Below are 23,143 nucleotides of genomic sequence, written 5' to 3'. Positions count from 1 at the left end.
AAGGTGTGGGACTGAGCGGCCCATGACCAGGTGTCCAAAGCCCTGCCCGCTCCATCCTTGGCCAGCAAGACAGGGAGGGTCACAGGCCAGGACTAAACGCCTTCTGCTTAGTGTGGAGAAAGAGAATTCGGGTGACCCTGAAAGCTGCCACCCTGCTGCAGCCCCCCTCCAGCCCCTGTCGGGCTGACCTGGAGCCACTGCCACTCAACCCCATCGGACCCTGCCCTGAAGCCCTGGGGGCAAGCACCCTGCTGCAGGGCTCAGCTCTCCCGGACCTGAGAAAGCACTTTATGCCCCCCCAGATGTTCGCTCCAGGTGGGGCACCTAGCAAGCTGCCGTCCGCGGCCCCACGTGGCCAATACCCGTCTCTCCTCTGCGCCTGCTTTGGTCCAGGCCGCCACGACCTGCCCTGACTCCCCACTCTCGCCTGACACCAATCCGTTCTCAATACGGGTGTCAAGAGTTTTCTGTTCTAAACTTTCTTCTTTAAACATGCTATAAAGAATCCCAAGTCCTTCAGGATGAAGTTCAAATTCATTAGCGTGGCATCCGCCCTCTGGAACCTACGTATCTTTCGAGCCTCACCATCACCACTCCTCACAGAAGCCCCAAGCTCTAGCCACTCAGAGGTGACAGCCTGCAGGCTGCTTTATGTCTCTACGTTTTGCAGGTTTTGCTCTCCCAGGACACCCCCCATGCACCCCATTTTCTGCCAGTCTAACTCCCTGCCCATCCTTCAGGACTCAGGCCAAGCGTCACTCCCTTCAGAAAGCTCTCTGTGAGCTTCGCCCCTTCCCAGGCTGGGAAACCCCCTCCCATGTCCTGTGACATCATGTTCTGTGCACATACAGGTGTTCTAGCAGCTGCTTTACCTGGTCCATCTCCCACCCCGCAAGACACAGCATCTCAGGCATGGAGACTGGCCTTAAGAACAAGGAGGAGGAACAGAGAAGAGAACTGGGTGACCCCCGGCAGGGCCACCAGAGCTTCCTCATCCCACACTTCACGACCCTACACTAGAGAGAATGGGGGACGGGAAGCAAGAAGAAGGAAAGAGGAAAGGTGGGGTCCACACAGACCACCGCCCTCCTCAGCCTCACCGCCCAACTCAGTCTGGAAGGCTTTCTCTTGAACTTTAGACTGAGAGCATTCACAGGGAAGTCGGTAATCTCCTGGGTCAAGTCTGCGGCAGACAAAGGCTCCCACTGCTGATATGGGGATGGGGCACGGGACCCCCTCTGATGAAGGCCTCCCGGTCCTAAGGCCGAACCACCCCGCCTCACTGCTGTGTTCGGTCACCAGGCCACAACCCCGCTGGAGATTCCAAACCAGGATCCAGTGATCCACCAACTCAAGGCAGTTCGCCCAGATGTACGGTAAAAATAATCTCAGACCTTCATCCACATGGCAGAGACACAGAAAACTTCAGTGTTCCGTGGCAACATAGAACACATCATTTTAACAGGTACCATCACAATGGGTGAAGGGCCCAAAGGTGCAATTCAGTAAAGAAAAACAAAAGGCCTGTAAAGAAGGTAATTTTGGCCATAAGTAGCAAAAGTCCTCCAACTGTTCATGCCCTTTGACGCAGGAATTCCATGCTAGGAATTTATCCTAAGAACATAAAAACAGTTGTTGAAAGATTTATGGACCAAGTATGTTCATGGGGTATTGTTTATAATTCTAAGACAGAAATAACTCAGTATCAATGATAGTGGTACAGCCACATAATGAAGTGCCATGTAGACACTAAAACTCATATTATGAAAGAATATTTAATGACATGGGAAAATGCTCACTACACAGTAAATGGAAATAAAGGTTACATACAATCCACATCTTGAAGCACATGTAGTAACAGACACAAAATCAGGAAGCATAAATACCAAAATGTTAACAATGGTATGCCTAGGTGATGAGATAGTGGGCAGATTTAATTTTCTTTATATTTCCCAATCTGCAATCAGAAATTATAATCATTGCAAGAGGGAAGAGATATGGGGACATATGTATAACTAATTCACTTTATTATAAAGCAGAAACTAACACACCATTGTAAAGCAATTATACTCCAATAAAGATGTTAAAAAAAAAGTTAAAAAGAAATTATAATCAAAAACATTACTTTTAATTTCCTCAAAACACAGATATAAGCTACAACAAGAACACCCGTCTCACAGCCTTACTCTTTAACCTTTAAAGAGTAGACAAAGTAATTTCTCCCCTACAAATTCAATACACTGTATTACTCATAAAGCAAAAGCCACTGGTACCTGTAGACAGGGACTGAGCAGACTCTAAGTTCCCTTGAACACGGTCTCTAGCCACCAAAGCAAAGCACATCACACCCACCTAAGGAGACATCACTTTACCTAAAAACCCTGAGACTACACGAATGAGACAGTTTACTTTGTTCCCACCAACAATGTCAAATACACATTTCCTTCTATTCTTACTTTTGACAAGTCTTCCGTTTTTTCAAACTGAGTGCGCACATTCCTAAAGATAATTCTAACTTTTAGTAGTCAGCCCATGCTTATCTAATACAAATGCCACAGAAAGCTGACAGATCTCAAAAGCAAAAGCAAGGCTGAGTGGACAAGGGGTACAGGCAGTATACGGAGGTTTTATCTGAAGAGATGACGTAAAACAATACGTATACGCACACAAGTTGACGACAGCGGTACCTCCAGGGAGGGAGGGAAGGATACCTGGATGCAGTAGAGGCACACCGGGGACTTCAATCAGAAAAAAATTCTTGAAAGAGAGGTCTGAAGCAAATATGAAAAATAACTCACAAATATGAACACATATGTTCATATTTATTTCGAGCAGATACACAGGTGTTCATTATAACCATTTGTACTGTTTTATTTTTAATTTTTCAAAGCAATGAAGGAAAAAAGAGATTATAGAAGATAGGGCAACCCTGGACTGTTTCTTCTGCTGAGAAGAAACTATTCTGAGATAAAGAACAATATTCTGGGTCCATTCTAGCCTTCCAGCCATGTGAGAAACCAGAAGAGCCGAGTTCCAGGAACTCATAATACAGAACTACAGAGCTTCCTCGAGGTCACCTGAAACTCTAAATCTTGGTGGTCTCTGGCCATTATGCGACTGCAGAGGGCCCACCCTCTTTCGGACAGATGAGAACTCAGGAGGCCCACAGAAGGAAAGCTGCCTGTCCCAGTGCTTGGCCAGCGAGGGGAGATGCTCAGAGAAACTCAGCCAATTTCCCATTTCAGAGTCAGTCCTGCAGGTGGGTCCCTACATGCACCTGAGGGTCCCGATTTCAGGATCGATATCCACATGTGAGTCAACAATGAAGACTAACATCTCCACCAACACACACTGCACTTGTCCAGGCCGCTGTGTGAAGTGCTTCCCACCAGCAGAAAGCCAAAGAAACCTCAGAAACTTCACATGACAATTAGGCTCTAAGTGTCGTGAGAAGGAGCTAGATCACAGGTGTCCAGGGCAGGGGACGGCAGTTGACACCATGAGCAATCCCCCAAGGATAAACATATATCAGCCACCTGCCACGCCGGGGATTTCTGCGTATACTACTAGCCTTATTTTCCTACTGATTCCACGATCAAATGAACATGCATTCAATGTCCATACTCAAGGCCCTGAATGTAAACAATGAACCATTCTATAAATCCAAATTTTAACTGAAAAGGACTCAGATGAAAAAGAGTTTGGCTGTTGAGTGAATAAAACAAGCCTCATGTGGACTTCCCTGGTGGTCCAGTGGGTAAGACTCCACGTTCCCAATTCAGGGGGCCCGGGTTCGATCCCTGGTTGGGGAACTAGATCCCTGCATGCCACAACAAAGAGCCCACGTGCCCCAATGAAGACCCGGCGCAGCCAAAATAAATAAATAAATAAAAATAAATCTTAAAAAAAAAAGAAGTGAATTGAAGGACCAATTTAAAAAAAAAAAAAAACAAAAAAAAAACAAGCCTTATGTGATGCTGGGCTCAACACTAACCAGCCAGGCGGCTCAAAGCAGCATGCAGTTCTGGTCCAGGCCCGCCTTTCCTCCAGACCTCTCCGCAGATGTCCCATTTGTGGATGCTCATCCTGACCAGCCTTTCCTTCCTTAAAATTCACAGACTGAATTGGGAGCTCTGCCCAAGGTCCTGTCCAACTCTGGCTTCCTCTGCCCCTTTCCCAGCAACTCCCTCAGTGACACCTATTCCCTCTGGTCACCTTCTCATCTTTGCAGCCTCTCCTCAGAGCCTCTGCTCTTCCCGTCCTGGGGCAGATGAGATGTGTGTCCATTGTATGTGATGGAGAGGAGTTACCTGGTGAGAACTGAGCCCTCTCCGCCCCAGGAGACCTGGCTGAAGGTGTCTCTCCTAGGCATCACCAGAAATGCTCTAACCCACTAGTTCCCACGAATGTGCATCAGAATCACCTGGAGGGCTTGTACAGCTGCAGACTACTGGACCCCCACAGCAGGTCTGGGGGAGGGGCCTGACAACCTGCGTCTCTAACAAGCTCCCAGGTGACGCTGACGCTGCTGGTCTGGGGACACACTTTGAGAACCACCTCCCTCTCTCTCCAGCCTGCTGATTCCCCCTCCTGTCGGAAGGATGTGAAGACTCAAACAGCTGGGGAACTTCTGAAAATGCCGATTCCAGGCGCCAACCCCAGAAGAGTCCAAGCAGCAGGTCAGAGGGAGGCCTGAGACACTGGTCGTCAGACTGAACCTGGCCGTGCTGGTTCTCACCCACTGCCTGTCCTCTGCCCCAGAAAAATGTCAAGGACCTTTTTGGTCTCCAGAGGTTTTCAGGGGCAAAACTTGAGCTTCCTTGTGAAAGAAGCCCATGCTATTCACGAGAGGCCCCTGTCCCTGCTGACTGTTCCCGCCCCACGTGCCTCAGAAAAGAAGGGGACAGCCTGGGGGCGGCCAGACCACTGCTTTGCAGACAAGACCCGGGGCTGGACTCCATGACTTTGGCGTGTCTACTGAAAAGCCATGGCAAGAGGAAGTCTCCCTCCCGAAGGGGTGACCTCCCGCCCTCCCCAGCCACCCCAGCCAGAGGAAGAACCACGTTTGTCTCACTTCACCCCAAGCCCTTACAACCTGCAGGGTCTCTCTCACAAGGAGATGCTGGGCAGTACTGCTTTTGGAAAACTTCCTTGAATATCCCTTTACAATAATAACCAATTATTGTTATTGTATGTTTATGCTACAATTGTCAGGTGCTAAGGAAATAGGCAGGGTAAGCAATTGTATATATGGCCCGACCACAATGGTGTAAAACAAAAACTATTCAGGCGTCTGTCATACAGAGTGAAGTCAGTCAGAAAGAGAAAAACAAATACCGCAGGCTAACACATAGATATGGAATCAAAAAAAAAAAAAAAAAAAAAAAAAAGGTCATGAAGAACCTAGGGGCAGGACAGGAATAAAGATTCAGATGTAGAGAATGGACCTAAGGACACAGGGAGGGGGAAGGGTAAGCTGGGACAAAGTGAGAGAGTGACATGGACATATATACACTACCAAATGTAAAATAGATAGCTAGTGGGAAGCAGCCGCATAGCACAGGGAGATCAGCTCGGTGCTTTGTGACCACCTAGAGGGGTGGGATAGGGAGGGTGGGAGGGAGACACAAGAGGGAGGGGATATGGGGATATATGTACATGTATAACTGATTCACTTTGTTATAAAGCAGAAACTAAAACCACTGTAAAGCAATTACACTCCAATAAAGATGCTAAAAACAAAAAACAAAACAACAACAAAAAACTATTCATGCAAAAACTGGAAGGAAGCTCTAAAAATGTTAATAGTGATTGTCTCTGGGTGGTGGGGTTATGAGTGGTTCTTTTCTTCTTGCTACTTATTTGTTTTCTAAGCTGTTTATTAAGAGCACATATTACTTATACAACCAGAACTAAACTTTATTTTATCATAAGTTGGAAGGAAAAAATACACAACAGAACACTGCCCACACCTAAGCTGTGTCAGCCCAAATGGCAGTGTCCTGCCAGCTTCCTCCAAGTGAGCAAGGCTGGCTGAGGGTCAGGGACGGCTCATGGCCTTTAGCAAGTGCTTTCAGCAAACATTTGCTCCGGGTTGGAGCTGAGGCTGCCAACACACACCAGACCTGCCCTCAAAGAGCTAACAGTGCAGAAACAGAACAAGGATGCAGGGGCCTCTTTTCCACCCGTAAGTCTTTCTGGGCCCTGAGAATGGACTAGTGATCGTTTCCTTCCTGTGACTGTTTCCCATCTTCTGGAACTCGGCATGGTGCCCTAAGAGGGGCACGTTACCTCCAAGTAGAGGGTCTCAAGCCCTTTGGCCGGCCCAGACTGGACTGTCAGAGCTGCTGAGTGCCACCAGCATGTGTCCTACTGGGCCGCCAAGCCCAGAGGGCAGCATCTGCCAGGCCAAACAGCTTGCAGCAAGCACCTGACTGTTCCATGCTGCGCACAGAGCCAGAAACCTCACCTCCAGCCCAGTGCTTCCAGGGAGGGTTACCGCCTCCCAGCCACACCTGGGGCGAGAGACTCACCTGTCCAGAGTTAGGGGTCTTGTCTCCAACTGTTAGCACCATCTGCTTCCCCTGGCACTTAGCACACAGCATCGAAAACACTGCTTACCATGAATGGTGACTGCAGCCAGAGATCAAGCCCCGAGTAGCTGCTAAACAACCACCACGGCCACCGGGCAGCCCCCTCCACGCCCAGGCCCAAGTTCACTGGCAGCACCTGTTTCCCCTGACTATGGCTGTCATGAGGGAAGCACTAGCTGAGACCCACCTGCTGACAGCATGCCCAGCCCTGACAGTGGCCCTCCTCAGCAAGGAAACAAACCCCTATCACCCCTATAGATCCAGTTCTCACAGGGCTCTCGCTCACCCCCGGACCCCTCCTCAGCACAGCTGGCATCTGTTACTAAAGCAGGGGCCTGGTGCTAAGCCTCCCAAAGGCTGCTCGGAGTGTCCACAGTGCTGTGCCACCAACGGGCCATGGAACGAGCACAAGGGGCTTGCTGAATTGGCCACACAAGCAAAACATCCCAGCACCCCAAGCCCCCTCTCATGTACCCCGACCCCAGTGGGAGGAAAATGGAAATAACCATCTCAGAAAACCCAAGACACTGTCCACTCCCTCCTTTTCCCTCCTTTCTTCAAATCCAGCAGCAACCACAGCCCTCTGCAGGAACTGGACCCAGCACCCAGCCCAACGCCACAGTGCAAACTCCACCTGGCCACCTGGCCAGCGACCTCAGTGACCTCAGAAGCAGCACCACTGCACGAGGGCAGAGAGGGAAGCCACAGCTGGGCGGAGGGCTTCCTCATGGTGACAGGGGCCTCATGACTCTGAAGATGCTCCCCAGCCCCAGAACCAAGACTAAGTTACAGCCCAGGAAGCTGAGTGCTGGGGGAGGTCTCAGAGGCAGAGCGCTCAGTGAAACCCCAGTATGAATCTGGAAGGGACTGGTTCTTGAGCAGCGATTCTCAAACTGTGTTCCCTGGGGTCCTGGGAACCCACAGAGATGCCCTGGAGAAAGAGGGGCTGAACTGAGGGCGCTAGAGTCCCCCAGCCCTCAAGTCAACCAGAGTTGCTAGGGCTTCACCTGGGGACTCAAGACAATCATATGGGGGAAAACGTTTCACTGCTGAGTCTGACAATCAGGGCTCTGAGGTGCAAAGTTGAAATCTGTTTCCCATCGACGCCGGCCACCTTAAGATCATGAACATCGTCAAAGATTCTCACCCAACCTTCCCGAGGCTGGGATGGGGATTTTCACAGCCCTTCCCCCTTTGGGCCCTGTCGTCTGACCCACCGACTACCTGCTAATGAGATATGGGGAGCATTTCACAAGCAGACACCCCATACTGTGAACCCGGTGCTCCCGTCTGCCAGCTGGGCACTCACTGATTATATATTTGGCCTGAACATAACCCTTCTGTGGTCCCTTCTCTCCCTCAACCCTTTGACTCACTCCTGCACAGACTCACGGCGCTGTGGGTGATAACCGTGTCGGGCTGCCCCTCCCAGAGCCCGTGCCAGCCAGGCCCCACTCGACTGTGTGCTTGGGCCGTGGCTGTGAACCAAGGCTCGTCTCTGGGGCCCTCACAGCACCAGGCACGATGCTTTGCACACGGCTCAAAGAACATTCCCTGGACAAAGTAAAGCAATCCCACCTCTGACCCTTCTCACAATGCCAAAAAAAGGGATGCATGTGCAAACACACCAAGTTTCAACAAGCAGATGCCTGACCATCGTTTCCTCTCGGCTTCCTGTGGGGAAACCGTTCAAATGACGGTATTGCCGGACGCACAGAACCCGGGGAGGGCGGCGCGGAGGGGCCCGCCTCACCTGGTAGTAGGTCTTAATGTTTCTCACCAAGATAGTCAAGTTCTGAATGCGAAGGTTCACATCATTGTTGACGTGTTTGTTGATGCGTTGATTTGTTGGCCTGGGATCTCTAGGGGAAGAAAAATGAGAATGGAAAATTGCATCTCCCAGCATCTGTCACACCCCATCCTACCCCAGCTGCTACTGAGCATTCGGTCCTCTCCAAGCCTAGGTTACTATGCAGCTGTGACAGTGTGGCTCAAGTCAAGTCCTAATTCTGCCACTGCCAAGCCGTGGACCTCCGGGGAGCCACATCACCTCCTGTCCCCCCCAAGCACCTAGCCCCCCACCAGCCCTTAAGCAATGTTATTTCTGGCCCCAGAGCACCCATAAACAACCAAGTGTCAGTGCAGACCCAAAAGTTGCACTGTGTAAACATCAATAACCTACCCCCAAATATATTTCAAGATTAAAAAGGATTCAAAGCTGACCAAAACAAAATACATGAAGTATCAAGAAAGATGGAAAAGGGGAAAACAGTACACTTTCTGACTTCATAAACCAGTAAAATCATTAATGTTCCATTTCAAACTGGTCTCCTGCCTATGTCACCAAATTGCTCTTGCCTGTGATTTACATTCCAGGGGCACAATTCTATCTCAAAAAACCGCCACCGTGAGTCTGCGATACTATGTGGTGTACAACACACCCTACGAGAAATGCGAAGAGACACAAATAATTCATGTGGGAAACCCCCAAAGTGTCATTTATTTTCCAATCTCAGGCAAAAGTCAGGTCTGCTTGTGATGAAACTAGAAATCTGAATCAAGTGATTTATAATTTCACTCATCTCCATACAGGACATTTCTCAAAAATTCTCAGTGTCAAAAATATTTCCTATTTGAAGAGAACAGATTCAACGGAACGGATTTCTCTTCCCTCTCCCCATGTACCCCACACTGCTTTTCCTAACATAGCCCTCCCCGCCATTCGACTGTCCCAAGGCACCACAAAGGATGTTTCATTCAAATGAGGGCTGTCTTCACAGTTTCTTCTGTCATCTGAGCCCTGTGCTAAGGGTGCTGAGCCTCCCAGGGGCTGGTGTGATGGAGGAGAGACAGGCCTCTTCCTCCTTCCTCGGTACTCGGGCTCCTCGATGATGATGATGGTGATGATGATGATGAGAGCACAAGAAGGGGAATTTGGGGAGTTAAGCAAATCAATTTCAATGCCATTCAGCTCATTCAAAGCCAATAATTTATACAAAGTTGGCAAACAGGAAAAAAATCTAAAAATAGAAATTATTTCAAATGCCACTATAAGCACAATTTCTTAATAACACAAGCTGTTTAAAATTCAACCATTAAGTAAATATTTGATATAAACACTATGAGTCCCTACACTGTATTGTGTATATGCAAACCCCTTTATGAATCACATGCAATATAATCAGCCATGGACTTTATTCAATCATCCTGTATCTCCTAAAACAGTCATATGGGCTCCTTGGGACAACCAGAGGACCTCTTTTCAACTGTCCTGGGACAACGTTTCTTATTGTCCCCACACAGTACTAGAATCTGGCCAACCCATTTACATGTTACATGTTTCTCCTGGAGCCATTCATTACTGAGAAAATAAAGGTTAACAGTTCAGTGGAAATTAATTTAGCAGCAGAGGAGGCATACAGAATTTAAACCACAAAGGCATTTTAGCTACAGAAGTGCACCTAGCACAACAAAGTAATTTATCTTAAGGGTGCAGTTCTCCTCCCTTGACCATAGAAACCTTAAGAGATGAGAAGCAATTTCATAAAGTAATGAACGTGCTTCCTAAAATAGCAGAACTTCGAGAACATGCAGGGCTTTTTCTGTTTTGTCATTATTGTAGTCCCAGCTTTCATTAAGTCAGACGGGACCCCCTGAGGAGTGCCAGAAGCTGGATGACCTTGGCAAACATGTGGACATTCACTGCACGGGCAATGGCACAACACACACCCAGGATCCAGGGTCGGGGCCTGGGAGGCTGTCAGGTGACGTGGGTCGGGGAGGGGGTTCTATATGAATAATTAGACTAATTATCATGATCATTAGCACTCCCTCCTTTAACTCAGGCTCTCAGGGTAGAGAGAGATTAGGAAACAAATTGAAACAAAAGTCAATTATGGTGAAGGAAGGCCTATCCCCACTCTGCCCAGCACTGTGTAACCCCGACCTGTCCCTCAGCAGGAAGTGGGTTAGGAGCTACTGATTCTGGTTTGGAAATGGGGCCAGGACTGGCCAAAGTTCTCTGGGCCCCACTGTGCTCATCTGCAAGATGACCACAGGATCCTTCCAGCACTAAAAGGTTATCATTCTAGGGAGGCCAGGTCCGCACTGGCACACGTGGTACCTGGTTCTTGATCCCAGGAAGAGGACATCATAGAACCACTGCAAGACTGTTTCCCTGAAAGCCATCCTTAAGAATAAGGATCTTCTTTGTATGACAGCCCTAGAAAGCAAAGCCACACAGCCCCACATCAGGATGTCAGAGGACAGGACAGAGACAAGGGTGCAACAAAGCATCTGGTACCTTGTCCGAACTTGGAGAGATACAAGTCCAAAGTGTGGGCCCCCGGGGCTTCCTTCTCATAAAAACTTCTAACTTGAAAAAAAGAAATCAACTCTCCCTAAAATTTTAAAGAGAACTATAATTTAGATTTATAGCAACCTTGCCTCCCTCCTTTGTGAAAAGGCCAGCCCCCAACTTTTCATCATATTCCAAAGACTTCCTAAATTTAAAACTGAATCCAAAAAAAAAAAAAAACCCTGAATCGAGATACTATGTTTGATACAGATGATGGAGATACTGATAATCTATCATAGGTTAATAAAAAAGGTGTTAAGCAGTAACCTGAGCCCAAATTTGTATAAAAGTACATTAGGAACATATATTATACGTATATACCATAGACAACATCTGGGAAACACCAAAATATTAACTCTGCTACCTCGACATGGTAAAATTACAGGCAATGTTTGTTTTGCTCATCTGTATGTTCCAACCTCCCTCCAACAAACGTGAATTTTGTGTAATTTTTTACAGACTCAAAGGCCGCATGAAGAGTGTCATATGCTGCAGCCATGAAAGAATATCACTCAAGTTCATGAGTAAAAATCTTTTTTGCTCCAACTCTCTAGCACCAACACAAACTCATTCAACTAATCAGTATCTGCCCCTGTATACTCAGCTTTTACATCTGCAAAATGGGAACATAACCCCTCTTCCAGCACACTAAGGCAAAAAATTATCATTCAAATGCTTTTGAGAAGCCTAAGAAACTCTCGCATTGGTCTGAGGCTATTACCAACTTCTGAATAACTAATATATTATCCGTAATTTTGCAGCTAGTACAAGGGGTTAGAAAGGAGTCTGAACAAAGCAAACAGTGTTGGATTTAACGCAGGCCTTGCCCAAGCACAAGCTCTCAGCCCCAGCCAGTCCTAAGTTCTCAGCTGAACTCAACAGCCATTGCGTCAATTCAGGTGTCCACTCTCACGTGTACAGATGTGCACCATCACACGCACGTGGGCACACACACACAAACCCAGCTCTGGGCTTCACGCTAACAATAATGATGACTGACATTTGTTGGGCATTTCCTATACATGCATAATCTTATTTAATCCTCCCCAAATCCATAAAATACCATCCCCCTTATTACAAATCAGGAGATTGAGGCTTAGAGAGTAAAAGTAACTTGCCCAAGATAAGAGCACTAGTAAGTGGCAGAGGGAGGATGTGAAGTTGTCTGCCTGATGCTAGAGTCAAAGCTCTTAATTTTCCTATGAGACCACAAAAAATGTGTCCAAAGTGAAGCAGACACCTAGTTTTTCCCGTGACTACCAGTAGGTACCCAGAGAAACTGCATTTACAGAGAAGCTATTAAGCAAGTTTTCCCAAGCATCTCCATCCACGCCACTCAATGCCTCACTTTCATTCAGGAATTCTCCTAGACCTGGGCCTCCCCTGAAAGCTGAGCCCACAGGGCTTTCCAGCTTCCAGGCACTGATGTCACCAGGAGGCCAGGGCCCAGAGACTACTACCGCAGCCTTCTTCAGTTGCCAGAGACAATGCCCAGGTGCAGTCACGTGACCCCCAGCCAGCGTCCATATGGCTCTGAAGTGTTAGGTAACACGCCTCTTATCTGAACTCCAGCAACAGGTTAGCGCAATGCTCTCTGCAATTTTCTCAGGTCCTACCAACTTGGAGAGAATTTATCAAAATAGGCGAACTGAACACAGTTGGGGCTACTAGCGTGGGAGATAAGGCAGAACAGCCTTATCACTCACCTGCTAGTTAGCCCAACGTGTCTCCACTTGGCAGAAGTGAAAACAGGCTTGGCTTAAGTAGTGTTAGATGTGGGGCTAGGATATGGGTCCCAGAGTCCAGTTTTGTCCTAGATCTTGTTGGGAGAGAGCTAAGGCTAAAAAGTATGCAGTAATCTAGGAGACTAGGAATGTAGGAGAAAGCTAGAGAGAAAAAAAAAAAAAGAACTCTTAGGGGGTGCCCCAAATCCTTTCTGGATTAAGAAGGTGGATACAACCAATGCCAATACCTATTAAGTGGCAGGCACTATGCTAACTGCTAACATCATTTAATCCTCACAACCATCTCTTAAGGAAGGTACTTTCCTTCCCACTTTACAGGTGAGGAAACTGAGAGGTTGAGTGATGTGCCCAGCGTCACAAAGCATGCATGAGAGAGACCTAGGGTTTGAACCCAAGCTGGCTACCTAGGCTTTCAACACTAGGGTTGAAATTCGTTTTTTTATTTTGTTTTTTTTTTTTTTTTTTTGAGGTAATTTTTTATGTGGGATCTTAGTTCCCGGACCAGGGGTCGAATCCGCACCCCCTGCATTAGAAGCACAGAGTCTTAACCACTGGACCACCCAGGAAGTCCCCTTGAGGTAACTTGTACACTTAGGGTGAAATGCATATATCTTAAGTTACACCTTGATGACTTTTGAAAGATGAAATATACTCCAGTCAATATACGGAACATTTCTACCACCCTCTGAAGTTCCCTTGTGCCCCCTTTCCAGTCAATCCCTGCCCATTTTCAAGAGCAAACAATGCTCTGATTTCTGTCACCTGGTGCAGGGTCATTCCGATCACCCAGTCAGTAAACTGCGTGCTGCTTGCGCCTCTCCCTCCTTGATTTCCTCCTTCTGGAAAGCCACCCATCTTCCCCACTGTCCCCTCCTCGGTGTCCAAACCTGGCCAGAGGACCCAGAAGCGCTGCTAGAGGCCCGAAGAGCCGCAAACATACCAGTTCCCACTTCCAGCACGATTACCTTGGCGAAGCACAGAGGAGAAAATAACGTTTAAAACTGTTAAGGGGAAGGGAGAAGCCCTTCAAACTGAATTTAGCCGCGAGCCGAGTGTGAACCAGTGAGGAGATGGCATTTCGCAAAGGAATGGTCCAACAGGCTTTCCTGATTTACAAGCAAGTGGTAAACGCTTCAGGAATTCCAAAGGTCAGGGAAGAAAAAGAAACAGTCCCAGGGCTTTTGTTCTCCCCTCGCCTGGGTGTAAAAGCTGAATGAAAAGGCCGGGGGATACTGCTGTTTTTTTTTTTAATTAAACAGGACAGCTCTAAGTTTCACTGGTTGCTGTACCCACGGAATCCAGCAATTTTCGGGGTCTAACAGGATGAGGGGGGAAGAGTTGCCAGAACTTGAATATGCCACAAGACAACCCGAGGAAAACTCCTTCTCATCAATGTTCTCGGACACGTGCTGCCAAAGCTGACGACAGAGTTGTCTCTTTCGAATCTAATCAAACTCAAGACTGGTAACAGTGGTAGTGCCTTAAAAAAAAAAAAACATTAAGACTGAGATGTCTCTCCCAGAGCACGACATCAGGTAACTTCTTAAACCAAAGAAGCAATGTTCTCGGGAAATTTTTTTAAAATAGATCTTTGTAGGTAGATGTATTTAAACCACTTTCTGAATATACAAAAGCTGACTGTTCCTCCTCCCACGCGGGCCAAAAACGAAGCTGATTCTCATCAGCTAACGGGTTCATGCTCCAGTATGACAACTTGCTTAGTTGCAGGTGAGTAGGTGAGCATAAGGGCCTGATCCACAGAGAACATCAGGATGTTTTATTTTGCTTCAAGTGCCTGTGAATCACACTGACACTCAGTGCCAATATGTTCCCTGCAGTTCCTGAGTTAAAAACAGAATGCGGCGGCAGGAGCCAACACCTACATGTGGCAGGCTGTCAATCAGACAGGCTCTGCAGAATTCAGCAACAGGAAAGGATGTGGTCAGACCAGCATGCTAACAAGTGTAACTTCCACCAAGACCCTGTTTAAGCCTCAAGCTTCAAGACAAACAGTACCATAGTATTCTGGCTCCCTGCGCCTCTCCCAACATAGTGACTTTAAATCCAGTTCCTGAGAAGGGACTTAACCAACTGTACTTGCTCTGGGGCAACTGAAAATGGAAGATGAAGGGGAGCTCAGAAACACAGGCGTCCTGACCTCGAATGAAACTTTATAGTCACTCACGGATGCTCCGGTCCCACCCGACACTTCCTGTAACCAGACACTCTCCGTTACAGTTCCTTGCCCCCAAAAAGAAAGGGTTTTTTTGGTGTCATTACTCAAACAACAATCAGGTCCCTGAGTTCGAAGTCAATTGCACTATCTACACCATGTGGACGACAGTCACTCAATTTCAAATTCCTTTCATCAAACAAGCTGCCAACCCACCGTCCTGCCAGTTCTCCATACCCCACAAACGAGGAAAAGACACGTTAATGCTGAGATACCAGTGGCCCGACGTGCAAAGAACCCTCCACTGCAACTTCACATTCCATTTCTACAACCTTATATTTCGACTTGCTGAGGCATCATTCCCTCCTTCCTTCCTCCCCGAATATAACTTACATTTGCAACATGATTTGGTTCAAAAAGATGCCGTCCGCTAAATCCATGTACATTGTCAGGTTGTCCTGGTTGCCGCTTCCAAAGGGGCCAAAAGTTTTCACCTGCGGGGAGGAGACGCGGAGAGAAAGGCAGAAAAAGTCACCTCCACGCGCACAGTCTAAAGCTCTCCAGGAGGGCAGAGCCCCTGTGGGCAGAAGGGGGTCACCCAAGACCACCCACCCTTCAACAGCACCCTTCTCCAGGGCCTCGCTCCCCTCCCCGCGCCAGGCAACAGACGCGAGACAGCAGAAAGAAAACTTCCTCGCCACTTTTCTCCGGCGTGTCAGAGCGGAAAAAAAAAATAAAAGGGACTTTTCAATAAATTTCTCACGTCTCAAATCCATTGGAAATCAGTGCGCCCAGCGCAGCCTGTACACGTTCTCACTGGGAACCCCCTAATCCCCACCGCCATTCACCCGCTGGTCTCAAGGGTTCAGAAACTACACGAGGATATTTTGGGGAATGGGTCCTTTTCTCGAATGGTCAAAGCCATGGGGAGCCAGGGTGACCACCGGAAGCCTGTCGCTCCAGGGCCTCCAGCCCAACGCCCCGGTGGGAACAGGTGTACCCGCTCAGCCCCCAGCCGGGCCGAGAGCGCGGCGGGGTCCTGCGCCGGGTGCGTCGGCTCCAGAGTTGGAAATACCCCCGGACTCCGGGACACTTGATGACCGGCCGGGGGCACTTGATGAATCCTCTGCGTCCAGGGGCTTTCCGGGGCCCCGGCCGGGTCGGGTCTGTTGCGACTGCAGGCGGGCGGGAGAGGAGCTAGTGCCCCAACAATGGGGCGAGGGGCCGGGCACACTCACCCAGGTCACCAGCGGGCTCTGCAGGAAGAGCTCCATGAGCTCCGAGACGGTCACGTCCATGCTGAGGCTGCGCCCGCCGGCTCCGCACCCCGCGTCCCCGTCCCCCGCGCCGCGGCACAAAGCGGCTGTGGCAGCGAGCGGCGGGCGCGGGGCTGCGGCGGCTCGCGCCCGGGAGACAAAGGCGGGGCGCGAGTCCACGTTCCGCGGCTTCGGCGGCCCCGCGCCCCGCCCGGGACTGGGGGAAGGGGAGGGCCCGCCGCTCGGGGAGGAACAATGGGGGCAGCGGCCCCGCCCCTCGGCGGCCCTGGGCGGTCGGCGCGCCGCCTCGCGGTGCCGGGGCCAGGCGCCCGGGCGCGGGCGCGGGCGCGGCTGCGCGGGTTGCCCGGAGGGGGCGGCGGCCCGCACGTGCGCAGGGGGAGGGGGCGTCCCGGCTGCCGGCACCTGGGGCGGCCGCCGCGCACCTACGCCGAGCGCACCCTCCGCGCGCTTGGGGCCGCAGCACTTGGCTCCTCTCTGCGCGTGTGCGTCGGCCACAGGGCCCTAGCGCCAAGTGAGGGCCGGAGCGCTGGAGCGTAGGTCCAAGCCTGTGCTTCCCCCAGGAGGCGGGCGACCGGGGCGCCCTGCCGGCCGAAGTCGACCCGGGTACGCCGCACGCTGGGGGCCCAGCGGAGCCCACCAGCCCGAGACTGGCGGCCCCAGGCAAGTGCAGCCTCCCAGGTGCAGCCGAGGCCCCGCCCGGCTCCGTGGCGGGAGGGCCAAGCCCGCGTGCCTCAGGTGCCGGGGTCGGTCTCGCGGGCGGGTAGAGCGCAGGCCCGGAAGTCAAAGGAGGAAAGTTTGTGTTGAGTTTAGACCTTAGGAGCGCGACCTCTTGCGCCCCACCGTGCCACCGCCCAGGCTGCCCGCCTTTTAGAAGTGCCCGCAGGAAAGCGGTGATGGGGCCGCCCTGACCTGGCCCCGCCCTAACTGTGACACCCCTTTCTCCACCCACCAGCACACCGCCACTTTGCCGGAGAGGAGCCAAATTCCGGATCCCAACTTGGAGGACGTACCAGCAGCTTGGTGGTAGGCGACAGGAAAAAGGACAAGTGCCCCAACTGGATGGAAAGCAAGCCCTGGGCCCAGACGCAGACCTCGCTGCTGAGACAGCTGCGGTGGACCCCGGGTGGTCTCTGCCACCTCACCTTGGGCCGGTAATAATTTCACACTACGATTCAGTCATTGTTCAAAACACTTTATACGATTTAACTAATCGAATCCTCACGCGTTTCCCAGATGAGCCCACCGGTGCGGTATTGACCTGAAAGCGCCTAAAATAATTGTCGGCAAGTATACAGTAGGCGCTAAATGGCTGCTGGTTTGCTTGTCAGTGATGTGAACGTTGACTCTGTCAAGTGTTGGGGCTGCGACATCTACCGGTGAAGTGTGGCATTGCAGCCGAGTTCTGCAGTACCTTGTTGAGCTGGTGAGAGGGGGTGAGATTGTGGCCCCAGTAGCCAAGTCGGCTAGGGGGTCCCTAAAGAGAAGTGTGGAAGTCAGGGTGACAGAAAAGAAAGCGGGAGACTGCAGAAGAACTAAAATTTCGAGCTTATGTGGTTTTCTTGTGCACCAGAAATTCATTAATTCCTTGATTACTTAATTGCCTATATTGTAAAATCAGTTGGAAAATAGGTAAAATGTGTATCTATGCCCATCTCCGTTTAGAAGCCCCGTTCTGTGCACGCGAAAAATTTTTTCACATTGACCCCAACTCTTCTGGAAAGACAAGGAGGTGATCTTTAAAGTTATTTGATAAGCATAATCTTTCACACTGAGAAATACATTGGACAAATGCTTTCTGACATTTGTGGTAAGACATTTCCCTTCCTGGGGAGAGAATTTGTCACCAGGGGCTATTGACAGTCCCTGCGCCACAAACACGTCAGGAATTTGTGTTTTGGGGTCAGTTAGCTGCTGTGTTGATTCATTATCATTGACGCATCAGCAGTTCATTGGCTCAACCCCATCTCACCCCTTTCAGAAGGAGCTGGCTCAGCAATATTGTTCCTACATGAGGCAGGGTGTCAGGTAAACTGGATGGTGCCCAGGTTGCAGGGGTGGAAGGCTTCAGAGGGCTGGATGACATGGACAAGGCACTTCCTAGAAATCCTCTTACTCCATAAAATCAGAATAAGAACATTTTCCCTGTATGGCATTACAGAGTAATTTTGAGGTTCAGGTGATGCATGTAAAAGGGTCTATAAAGGTATCTTCCTCACTGTCGTCTCATCTTTTGCCCCCTTCTACCACTACTTTAATAGGAGTTGTTTCCCCTAAGTCTCCATCGGGTTGGGGCATAAGCTTCAGGAAGCAAACACACAGACCATCTACTAAACACTAAGCAGTAGCCCTCTATCCCCTGCCTGTCCCTCCAGACCTTGGCTTTCACTCCATGTGTCTGAGACTTAAATTTTTTTCTTGTTCATTTCTGCATGAAAAATAATTTCTTTGCTTTATGCATTGCTTCTTAGACAGAAGTAGTATTTTAATTATGTTCTTCATTCTGATAAAGGAATTTTTTCCCCCTTCTCAGAAAATGCTGGCTCAGCAATGTAAGCTAAGGGCATCTCTGTAATTTGATAGGAGCTTAAATAATTTGTACAACTTTGAGGAGGGGGGGAGACTGGGTATTTGTTAATGTCTAATTACTTTTTGCTATAATGAGCATATGTTAATTTCATAATTAAATTTTTTGTGTTAAAATACACATAAAATTTACCATCTTAACCATTTTTAAGTATACAGTTCAGTACAATTTAATTAATTTTATTAAATACATTCACTTTGTTGTGCAATCCTCACCTCCATCCATCCCCGTAACTCTCTTCATCTTGTACATCTGACTCTATACCTATAATTTTCCATTCTCCCTCCCTCTAGCCCCTGGCAAACCTAATTCTATTTTCTGTCTTTATTATTTTGACTACTCTAAGTGGAATCATACAGTATTTGTCTTTTTGTGACTGCCTTATTTCACTTAGCATAATGTCCTCAAGATTCAACCATGTTGTAGCATATTGCAGAATTTCCTTCCTTTTTAAAGCGGAATAATATTCCATTGTATGTATATATTGAATTTTGCTTATCCATTCGTCAGTGGATGGACACTTGGGTTGCTTCCATGTTTTAGCTATTGTGAATAACGCTCCTGTGAACGCGGGTGTACAAGTATCACTTCAAGACCCTGCTTTCAGTTCTTTTGGGTATATACCCCGAGGTGGGATTGCTGGATCGTATGGTAAATCTATATTTAATTTTTTTAGGAACCTCCGTACTGTTTTCCATAGCAGCTGTACCAGTTTACAGTCCCACTAACCGTCCACAGGGGTCCTTTTCTTCACATCTTTGCCAGCATTTGTCATCTCTTGTTTTTCTGAATCTAGCCATTCTAACAGGTGTGAGGTACTCTTTCGGGTTTTTGATTTGCATTTCCTTAATGATTATAATGATGCTGACCATCTTTTCACGTACCTGTTGGCCATTCATATATCTTCTTTGGAAAAATGTCTGTTCAGGTCCTTTGCCCATTTTTTAAATTGGATTATTTGGTTTTTTTCAGTTGAGTTGTATGAGTTTTTTAAAAATATATTTTGAAAAAAATATATATATATATATTTTGGATTTTAACCCCATTATCAGATATATATGATTTGCAAATATTTTCTTCCATTCCATAGGTTGCCTTTCATTTTGTTGATGATTTTCTTTGCTGTGCAGAACCTTTTTAGTCTGAGTTTATTTTTGCTTTTGTTGCCTTTGCTTTTGGTGTCAGATCTAGAAAGTCATTGCCAAGATTGATGTTAAGAAGCTTACTGCCTATGTTTTCTTCTAAGAATTTTATTGTTTTCACGTGTTACATTCAACAATCTATTTTGAGTTAGTTTTTGTGTATGGTATAAGATAGGGGTCTAGTTTCATTATTTTGCAGGTAGCTGTCCAGTTTTCCCAACACTGTTTATTGAAAAGAACGTCCTTTCCCCATTGCATATTTTTGGCTCCTTTGTCATAAAATAATTGACCATATATGGGTGGGTTTATTTCTGGACTCTATTCTGTTCCATTGACATATGTGATGTTTTTATTCAATACCATTCTATTTTGATTGCTACAGCATTGTAATATAGTTTGAAATCAGGAAGCATAATGCCTCCAGTTTTGTTCTTCTTTCTCAACGTTTCTTTGGCTATTCATGGTCTTCATAGTTTCATATAAATGTTAGGATTATTTTTTCCTATTTCTGTGGAAAGTGCCATTGGAATTTTGATAGGGATTGCATTGAATCTGTATATTGTTTTGGGTAGCTTGGACATTTTAACAGTATTAATTCTTCCAATCCGTGAACATGGAATATCTTTCCATTTTATTTGTGTCTTTGATTTCTTTCATCAGTGTCTTAATAGTTTTCGGTGTATAGGTCTTTCACCTACGTGGTTAAATTTAGTCCTAAGTATTTTATTTTTTTTGATGCAATATTTTTTTTTGGTTGCGTTGGGTCTTCGTTGCTGCGCACAGGCTTTCTCTAGTTGTGGTGAGTGGGGGCTACTCTTCATTGCGGTGCATGGGCTTCTCATTATGGTGGCTTCTCTTGTTGCAGAGCACGGGCTCTAGGCACACGGACTTCAGTAGTTGTGGCACGCGGGTTCAGTAGTTGTGGCTTGCGGGCTCTAGAGCGCAGGCTCAGTAGTTATGGCTCACAGGCTTAGTTGCTCCGCGGCATGTGAGATCTTCCTGAACCAGGGCTCAAACCTGTGTCCCCTGCATTGGCAGGTGGATTCTTAACCACTGCACCACCAGGGAAGTCCCTTTTTTGATGCAATTTTAAATGGGATTATTTCCTTAATTTGTCTTTCTGATATTTATTAGTGTGTAGAAATGCAACAGATTTTGTATATTGATATTTTATCCTGCAACTTTACTGAATTCATTTATTAGTTAAGCAGTTTTTTTGGTGGAGTCTTTTGGATTTTCTATATATAATATGTCATCTGCCAACAGTAACAGTTTTACTTCTTCCTTTCTGATTTGGATACCTTTTTATTTTTTTTCTTGCCTAATTGTTCTGTCTAGGACTTCTAATACCATGTTGAAAAAAAAGTGGTGAGAGTAGGCATCTTTATCTTGTTTCTCATCTTAGAGAAAAAGCTTTCAGCTTTTCACAATTGAGTATGATGTTAGCTGTGGCCTTGTCATAGATGGCCTTTATTATGTTGAGGTGTATTTCCTCTCTACCCACTTTGTTGAGAGTTTTTACCATAAACAGATGTTGAATTTTGTCAAATGCTTTTTCTGCATATATGATTTTTATCCTTCATTTTGTTAATTTGGTGTATCACATTGATTGATTTGAAGGCTTTGAACCATGATTGCGTCCCTGGAATGATCCCATTTGATAATGGATATGATCATTTTAATGTATAGTTGAATTTGGCTTTCTCATATTTTATTGAGGATTTTTGCATCTGTGTTCATCAGTGATATTGGTCTGTAATTTTCTTGTGGCATCCCTATCTGGTTTTGCATTATCAGGGTAATGCTGGTCTCATAAAATGAGTTTGGAAGTGTTTCTTCCTCTTATTTTTGGAAGAGTTTGAGTAGGAATGATATTTATTCCTTGAATGTTTTGGTAGAATTCACCAGTGAAGTTGTCTTGCCCTAGACTTTTGTTTGTTGGGAAGTGCTTGATTATTGATTCAGTCTCCTTATTAATGGTTGGTCTATTCAGATTTTATATTTCTTCATAATTCAGTTTTGGAAGGTTGTATGTTTCTAGGAATTTACTCATTTTTTCTAGGTTGTCCAGTTTGTTCTATAGTTGTTCATAGTAGTCTCTTACCATGCTTTGGATCAGTTGTGATGTCTCCTTTTTAATTTCTGATCTTATTTTTTGATTCCTCTCTTTTTTTTTGGTCAGTCTGGTTGAAGGTTGGCCAATTTTGTTTATCTTTTCAAAGAACCAACTTCTAGCTCTTAGTTTTATTGATCTTCTCTATTGTCTTTTTAGTCTGTATTCCATTTATTTCCACTCTGATCTTTGTTATTTCCTTCCTTCTACTAACTTTGGGCTTTGTTTTTCTTTTTCCAGTTTTTTGAGGTATAAAGTTATTTGTTTAAGATTGTTGTTGTTTCTTGAGGCAAACATTCATCACTATGTATTTCCCTCTTAGACTTGCTTTTACTGCATCCCATAAATTTTGGTATGTTGTATTTCAGTTTTCATTTGTCTCAGGTATTTTTAATTTCACTTTTGATTTCTTCATTAACCCATTGGTTCATCAGCATGTTGTTAATCTTCATATATTTGTGAATTTTCCAGTTTTCTTCTTATAATTGATTTTGTTTCATATCATTGTGGTCACAAAAGATGCTTGATATGATTTCAGTGTTCTGAAATTTACTAAGACTTGTTTTGTGGCCTAGCATATGATTTATCCTGGAAAATGTTGCGTGTGCCCTCAAGAAGAATTTATGTTCAGCTGCTTTTGGATGGAATGTTTTGTATATATCTGTTAATGCCATATGGTCTAAAGTTTCCTTTAAAGCTGATGTTTCCTTACTGATTTTCTCTCTGGATGATCATTGATGTAATTGGGGTATTAAAATCCCCTATTATTATTGTATTGCTGGCTATTTTTCCCTTTAGATCTGTTAATATTTGCTTTATAAATTTAAGTGCCCCTATGTTGGGTGCATAAATATTTACAAATGTTATATTCTCTTGTCAGAGTGACTCCTTTATCATTATGTAATGCTATTCTTCTTTACAGTCTTTGTTTTAAAGTTTATTTTGTCTAATGTAAGTATAGTTACCCCAACTTTCTTTTGGTTTCCTCATTTGCATGGAATATCTTTTTCCATCTCTTCACTTTCAGTTTATATGTGTCCTTACATCCAAAGTGAGTCTCTTATAGGAAGCATATACTGGTGTTTTTCTTGTTTTTTTATCCAGCTGCTCTGTCTTTTGATTGGAGAATTTAGTCCATTTGCATTTAAAGTAATTATTG

General features: G+C 46.6%; 1 protein-coding gene and 1 long non-coding RNA gene across 2 annotated transcripts in view; one reads left to right on the top strand and one right to left on the bottom strand.

Moving 5' to 3' along the window:
- The window catches only part of CCDC88C (coiled-coil domain containing 88C), a 122,847-nt gene extending 106,681 nt beyond the window's left edge, over positions 1-16,166 (bottom strand). The window contains exons 1-3 of the mRNA XM_068555346.1: positions 16,107-16,166; positions 15,262-15,362; positions 8,347-8,455 (exon numbers count right to left, since the gene is read on the bottom strand). Of these exons, the coding sequence (XP_068411447.1) occupies positions 8,347-8,455; positions 15,262-15,362; positions 16,107-16,166 (270 nt within the window). The remainder of the gene's footprint in view (positions 1-8,346; positions 8,456-15,261; positions 15,363-16,106) is intronic.
- A 936-nt stretch (positions 16,167-17,102) lies between these two features.
- Positions 17,103-23,143, top strand: part of LOC137762943 (uncharacterized) — a 60,325-nt gene continuing 54,284 nt past the window's right edge. The window contains exon 1 of the long non-coding RNA XR_011073653.1: positions 17,103-17,296. This is a non-coding gene — a long non-coding RNA (uncharacterized lncRNA). The remainder of the gene's footprint in view (positions 17,297-23,143) is intronic.

Source organism: Eschrichtius robustus, chromosome 1 (assembly GCF_028021215.1).
Source record: "Eschrichtius robustus isolate mEscRob2 chromosome 1, mEscRob2.pri, whole genome shotgun sequence".
NCBI lineage: Eukaryota > Metazoa > Chordata > Mammalia > Artiodactyla > Eschrichtiidae > Eschrichtius > Eschrichtius robustus.
The sequence above is the reverse complement of the archived record's forward strand: the minus strand, read 5'-3'. Positions and strand labels throughout refer to the sequence as shown.